Here is a 7881-nt window from a genome sequence, read left to right as displayed (position 1 = left end):
TAATACGACGGTGCAAAGTAATACAAAGTGCTCGCCTGTACGTTATCAAAATAACCAGCCTAATAATAATAATCATTGTGTCATCGTCTTCCTCCTGCGTACTAAAACCACCGAAATCCTCTTCGTCGGTGTCGGAGAAGAACAGGCCGTAAATAAGCCGCACCCTTGTATAAGCCGCAGGGACCAGAACGAGGGGGAAAAAGTAGCGGCTTATAGTCCGGAAATTACGGTATTATAATATTGCCAACATTTTGAAGTTTTCTTATAAAATTGTGACTTTTGTCGAGTAAAGTTACGACTCTTTTCGTAAAATTGCCAAAATGTCAAGCTTTTCTTGCAAAATTGCGACTGTTATTGAGTTGAAATCCAACTTTTATCATAACATTGCACAAATGTTCAGTTTTTCTTGTAAAAGTTTGACCGGCGTTGGGTAAAATGACGACTTTTATTATAACACTGCCACAATTTTAAGTTTTTCTTGTGAAATTGTGACTTTTTTCTTGTGAAATTCCAGCTCATTTTTCACAACAAGCGTTTTTATATGTGCATAGTATGTATATATTATTAATGTTGTAAATACAAATCTTTATATATCTAGAAAGGCTGGTCCTAAAGAGGGAGGCATTATTATTCAAGAAGGTAACAAATACAAGTCTTTATTAGTCACAATGGCCTCCATAGTTAACGGTGCTTTTGACTCGCTGATCTTATTGTGAGAAAATATTTAGCTTGAAAATGTGCTGACTTGCCAGCAGATGTTGCAGAGCACATGTGAGAAGATGTCTTTGTGCTGTGAATAATGAGTTTGAGTGTACAGGTCGCCGTCATCACACCTGTAGGAGGTATAAAGGAGTCTCTGTGGCGTAGCTCCAGGTGTTCTTATTGAGGCCTAACAATACGACCATTAATGATGACATGTACAACTGTTGTGACTCAGCCGCTGCCAGTCCCTTACTTTCCATGTGGTCCAAGCACAAGTGTGGAAGACAAATGCCCTTCTCACAGTCTGAATGGGAGGACTGTTCATTTTGCACAGGTGTGAACGTGAGTGCTTGCAGGTGCTTCTTTGGAGATTTTTTTAAAAAAATGATCTGTCGCTTTCAATGGACATTCCATTGTAACACCGCGACAATCTAACAAACATCTGTAATCATCCTGAGAGATGTGTACCAACTGTAAGTCTTATTGACCAGCCTGAACAAGATACACCTCTATTTACCAACTTAATTGGTTCGTAAACGGGGTTTGCAAGTGGAAAAGTTTGTACAGTGAAGCGAATGTCTCCGTAAGAAACAATGTAAATATTAATAATGGGTTCCAGCCTCGACAAAAGTCCACATTTTAGTGAGAGTTTGTACACTTTGAACAGAATGTGAAGTCCAAATTTGTGGCCCTCAGACAATTTTTTAACGGTCAGCGGCAGATTTTACAAAATACTATTTAAAAACAAACAAACAAGTGGAATAAAAGAGCAAGCAGGGGAAATGTAGCAAGAAAAATGTGGACTCTAATAAGACAAAGTATAATATATGTATAATAATGTTATGAATTATTGAAACATTTAATGCTCCAATTACTTCACATTAAATATTCCACTTTGTACATTTTTGGAGGAAAATATTGCATATTTTGTGTTTTTGCCATGTAAAAAAAAGTTTTCTTTAAGAAAAAGGGCATGAAACCAAAAAAAATTATACTTGACGGATAGAGCTCTAAGAGACTTAAGTGTTGGATGTTAAAACATTTTTTTTTTTTAAAGTATAACTTTTTTTTTCAACAGGGACCCTTTTGGATCCCCCAAAAATTTTAGTGGGGGATTTAAAAAATAAAACCAGTCATTGCTCAAAAAATAGTAATGAAATAAAATCAATGTTGTTATGAATTGTTGACCTATTTAATGCTCCAATTACTTCACGTTAAATATTACACTTTGAAATTGTATTTGGGGAAAAAAATGCATATTTTGGCCATAAAAATAGGGTTGTCTTTGACAAAAAAACCCACATAAAACGTTAAAAAAAAAAGTTTTCACTTTATCGCGACAGATACACCTGAAGTTGATCAAGAGATTGACTTTAAAAAAAATGAAAAGCATGTGGGGGGCATTGTGTTATTTTTCATTTTCAAAATCAATTACAATATATACATTTTTCTTAACCCTTAGAGCTCCCCTAACTCATGTATGTGTATGTGTATATATATATATATATACTGTATATATATATACACACACACACATACATATATATATATATATATATATATATATATATATATATATATATATATATATATATATATATATATATATATATATATATATATATATATATATATATTAGGGCTGCAACAACTAATCGATTAAATCGATTAAAATCGATTATAAAAATAGTTGCCGATTAATTTAGTCATCGATTCGTTGGATCTATGTTATGCGCATGCGCAGAGGCTTTAAAAAAAATAAAAAATAATTTTTTTAAATTTTTGTAATTTTTTTAAATAGATCTTTATTTATAAACTGCAACATTTACAAACAGCTGACAAACATTAATCAAAATAAGTATGGTGCCAGTATGCTGTTTTTTTTTAAAATAAAATGCTGGAAAGGATAGAAATGTAGTTTGTTTCTTTTATCAGATTACTAATCGATTAATCGAAGTAATAATCGACAGATTAATCGATTATCAAATTAATCGTTAGTTGCAGCCCTAATATATATATAGTGTATATATATATACCTTTAACACGTACATATCTATGAATATTTATGACAATATCTAAAAATGTTTCCATAATATAGTTGTTTTTTTGTTTTATTAATTTTTATTCCAAAGAAAACGTTTGTTTCTTATAGCATAAACACAAAATATGCAATATTTTTGCCAGAAAATTTGAATAGGTCAATAATTCGTAGCAACATTACTTTTGATTCACTATTATTTTTTGAACAATGACAGTTTAAGAAAAAAAATCATCAGACTAAAAAGGTCTCGGGGATCCAAAACACCCCCACTCATTAAAGTGCTAAAAATAAATCATATATCAATCTACATTATTTCTACTTTCAACGCTTAAATCTCTAGATTAACTTCAGATTTATCCGTGGATTCTTTTTTAAATGAATTTTTGAGCAATGATAGTTTTAAAGGGTAAAAAAACTAATATTGGGACTTTTTTACATTTCACCAGTTTGCTCTTTTATTCCACTTTTTTTATATTAGTATTTTATAATAATACTTTTAAATGTGCTGCGGGCCGTTAAACGTTTTTCAATGCACAAACTGCGTCCAATAAGTGATGAAGCTCATATTTTGAGGCGTACTGTACTTGAGGGAAAAACATGATGCACATGTAGATGATTAAGGGCTACCCAAAATATAAGATGGTGTTTTGGGGGGAAATACTTTTGAAGAGCAAATGATTCCATATCTGTCAAAAATCAACTTTTGGATTGCAATCAACATTTTAATGACTCAGCTTGATTGATGACGGTCAAAATTAGGGTTGCAAAATCCCGGGAATATTCAAAGTTGGAAACTTTCCATGGGAATTAATGGGAATAAACATTGAATGCAACATGCTAGAACTTGCAGCATGATTATTAGCTAAAACAACCTGATTTAATGCAAATTCAGTAGCATTTCAACCCTAAGTGTAATAGAGGTGTAATTGCTTGTTACTGTATGACTGTAGACTACTCCAGCAGACTTCCACTCAAGCTAGCTAGCTGTTCCTGTACTTGTTCAATGATCTTGGGCCAATATCTCTAGCTAGCTAGGTTTATGTACCACCACGGTCTCATAATGAACCCAAAATATTTTTCCGTTAGCCGTGATGCTAATTTTCTGTACGTTAAATCCCATCTAATTTATGCTAACAACGTTAACGATCCGAATTGACCTTTTTTGTGATGTGTAAAGTTCAACTAGCAAATCAAAAGGTGTAGTTTCCTCTGCCTTCTGTTCTGCTAGCCATTCTGTTGTCATACAAGAATGTAGCTTATAGTTTGATTTAGCATGCTGATTGACTGTTCATTTATTCATCTAGCCCAGGGGTCACCAACCTTTTTGAAACCAAGGGCTACTTCTTGGGTAGTGATTAATGCGAAGGGCTACCAGTTAGATACACACTTAAATAAATTGCCAGAAATAGCCAATTTGCTCAATTTAGCTTTAACTCTGTTATTATTAATAATTAATGATATTTATCTTTGTGGAAACACTGATCATCTTAATGATTTCTCACAATAAATATATATAGAAACAGATAAATATCAATATGCAACACTTTATTTTTATATTTTCTCTAAGTGCACATTTTTCAAATTCAACATTTTCAAATGATCACTTCTAAGACAGTCTTGTGAAATCACAATATCCCATTTTAACTAGCTAGCCACTAACATTTTTTAAGAAATCATGAATTACTTTGCACCATGTTTGTACAAATAATAACTCATGTAAAATACAAAAGTAAACTCTCAAATTTTTAAATCATGTCACACTTTGAACTGGACACCAAATCTGTTATCTGTTTCTTTGTCAGTTAGTGGGAAGCCTGGCATTGCATGCTGTTAACTAGTGTGTTGTACTCTGGTGTGTAACTTGACACTGCAACTCTGAGTGAGTCTTGCAGATGTGCATCAGTGAGGCGTGTTCTGTGTTTGTTCTTCATGAAGTTCATGTCAGAAAAGGCTGATTCACAAAGATACGATTTTTCCTCATTGTTTGCGGAACTTTCTTAATCTTTTGGACATATTTTCACAGCAATCTTGCCTTAAGCTTAATTATGATAAATGTAAAATGTTAAGGATCGGAAATCTAAAGGGAACGTCCTTTCGAATGGAATGCAAAGTGCCTGTTTTGTGGACAGATGGACCAGTTAACATACTTGGTGTTGTTGTCCCAGCAAATCTGGAAGATCTAGGCTCAGTAAATTATGATAATCGACTAAGAAAGCTGGACAAAATTATGCAATTATGGAAAGGGAAATCCCTAACCTTGTATGGTAAAATGTCTATTGCCAACTCGTTAATTATTCCTCAATTTATTTATTTGTTTTTGTCATTACCAGCTCCATCACAAAACTTTTTTTTTAATTAAGTCTTTGTTACTTAGAATATGTTGCCCTAGTGTCCAAATAACTCTAAATTAAGTCTTTGTTACTTAGAATATGTTCCCCTAGTGTCCAAATAACTCTAAATTAAGTCTTTATTACTTAGAATATGTTCCCCTAGTGTCCAAATAACTCTAAATTAAGTCTTTATTACTTAGAATATGTTGCCCTAGTGTCCAAATAACTCTAAATTAAGTCTTTGTTACTTAGAATATGTTCCCCTAGTGTCCAAATAACTCTAAATTAAGTCTTTGTTACTTAGAATATGTTCCCCATACTAAAGTGTTACCAAAAACCTAAAACTTTGTCTTGAATTTGAAAAAAAAAAACATTTTATTTTTCACTAAAGAAGGGTTCGGTGAATGCGCATATGAAACTGCTGGGGTTCGGTACCTCCAACAAGGTTAAGAACCACTGGCTGAATCTCTCCAGTGTGAGTGACGGGAGGAAAAGCTTAGTTGGGGAGAAGTTGTTGGGTGCAACTATCTTATGTGCTGCTGGTATGATGTTCAGTTTCTCTTGTCCTCCCAGGGTCCTCACATAGCGTCCGTCACACTGGCAGCGTACGAGTGCAGCTCCACGGATTTCCCAGAACCTCCATACCCAGACCAGATTGTGTGTCCGCTACTTGGCGGGGAGGAGGGCAGCGTCTCGCTCTTCTCCATCATGTCAAAGGTCCGCCTGGAGGCCTGCATGTGGGTGAGTGCAGTTTCTTCTTATTTGGTCCTGCAACAAGCAAACAAACAGCAGGCAATTAGTGGCGGCTTTTAGTGGAAACACAGCTCACCTTATTGTAGGTCACATCTCAAGTGCTCGCTCCCCTAAAAGCTTTGCCTTTACCTCTGCTCAGAATTCCCAGAAGTGTGTGTGTGTGTTTCAGGGTGCGGGCACTGCCATCGGAGAGTTGCCGCCTTACTTCATGGCCAGGGCAGCACGGCAGTCCGGGGCCGACCCTGAGGACGAAGACTACGAGGAGTTCGAGGAGATGCTGGAGCAAGCCCAGAGCGCACAGGTCCGACAAACGCACTCACATTAGGAGGAAAAAAACCTCCTTGCCATTTTTCTCTCCGAAATTGCAATTTGATTTGGACCCAAAAAGGGACAAGCAGTAGACAATGGATGGATGGATATTTTATACATAAAAGGTTTCTCATTGTCATCCCATCGGGTTGAGTTTTTTCCTTGCCCTGATGTGGGATCAGAGCCCAGGATGTTGTTGTGGCTTGTGCAGCCCTTTGAGACACTGGTGATTTAGGGCTATAGAAGTAAACTTTGATTGATTGGTAAAAATGCATAAAACTGCCAAAATAAATACATGCTACTTTTAAGTTAAAGTACCAATGATTGTCACACACACACATACACTAGGTGTGGTGAAATTACTCTCTGCATTTGACCCATCACCCTTGATCACCCCCTGGGAGGTGAGGGGAGCAGTGAGCAGCTGCAAAAGCCACGCCCGGGAATCACTTTTGGTGATTTAACCCCCAATTCCAACCCTTGATGCTGAGTGCCAAGCAGGGAGGTCTTTGGTATGACTCGGCCGGGGTTTGAACTCACAACCTACCCATCTCAGGGCGGACACTCTAACACAGTGGTCCCCAACCACTGAAATTAAAAATTATTATTATTATTTTTTTTTAATGAAATCAACATAAAAAACACAATATATACATTATATATCAATATAGATCAATACAGTCTGCAGGGATATAGTCCGTAAGCACACATGATTGTATTTATTTATGTAAAAAAAAAAAAAAAAAAAAAATTTTTTTTTTTTTTTTGAAATACACCCCCACCCCCACCCCCACCCCCCACCGGTCCGTGGGACAAATTTTCAAGCGTTGACCGGTCCGCAGCTACAAAAAGGTTGGGGACCACTGCTCTAACAGACTGTCAATCAACATTAGTATGCAACAGGGCTGTGAATCTTTGGGCACCACGCGATTCCATTCTTGTTGGGTAAAGATTTGATTCAGAATCGATTCAAAATCAATACTTTTTTAATACCACTGGGAGCCAGTTCTATGATGAACTACATTCCTCCATAAAATAGATAAACAGCTCTATCCTACTTAAAAGAAAACTGGTTTTGTTTGGTAGAATTCTACCCAAAAAAACCTCATTGCGATTTCTCTCTCAAAAATGCCGATTTGATTTGCAATTTTAATATTTTGTGCATAAAAATGCATAAAACTGCCAAAATAAATACATGCTACTTTTAAGTTAAAGTTAAAGTACCAATGATTGTCACACACACACACACTAGGTGTGGTGAAATTATTCTCTGCATTTGACCCATCACCCTTGATCACCCCCTGGGAGGTGAGGGGAGCAGTGAGCAGCTGCAAAAGCCACGCCCGGGAATCACTTTTGGTGATTTAACCCCCAATTCCAACCCTTGATGCTGAGTGCCAAGCAGGGAGGTCTTTGGTATGACTCGGCCGGGGTTTGAACTCACGACCTACCCATCTCAGGGCGGACACTCTAACACAGTGGTCCCCAACCACCGGGCCACGGCCCGGTACCGGTCCGCGGACCGATTGGTACCGGGCAGCACAAGAAATTAATATATATATATATATATATATATATATATATATATATATATATATATATATATATATATATATATATATATATATATATATATATATATATATATATATATATATATATATATATATTTTTTTTTTTTATGGAATCAACATAAAAAACACAATATATACATTATATATCAATATATATCAATACAGTCTGCAG

At 35.7% G+C, this 7881-nt stretch overlaps 1 protein-coding gene across 3 annotated transcripts in view; it reads left to right on the top strand.

Annotated features, from left to right (window-relative positions):
* The window catches only part of vmp1 (vacuole membrane protein 1), a 62240-nt gene that overhangs the window by 24472 nt on the left and 29887 nt on the right, over positions 1 to 7881 (top strand). For all 3 annotated transcript variants that reach the window (XM_062068408.1, XM_062068409.1, XM_062068410.1), the window contains exons 6-7: positions 5647 to 5814; positions 5996 to 6127. In XM_062068408.1, coding sequence (XP_061924392.1) covers positions 5647 to 5814; positions 5996 to 6127 — 300 coding nt within the window. The remainder of the gene's footprint in view (positions 1 to 5646; positions 5815 to 5995; positions 6128 to 7881) is intronic.

The sequence above is a fragment of the Entelurus aequoreus genome, linkage group LG13 (assembly GCF_033978785.1).
Source record: "Entelurus aequoreus isolate RoL-2023_Sb linkage group LG13, RoL_Eaeq_v1.1, whole genome shotgun sequence".
Taxonomy (NCBI): Eukaryota; Metazoa; Chordata; class Actinopteri; order Syngnathiformes; family Syngnathidae; genus Entelurus; species Entelurus aequoreus.
This window is presented reverse-complemented; position numbering and strand designations above follow the sequence as displayed.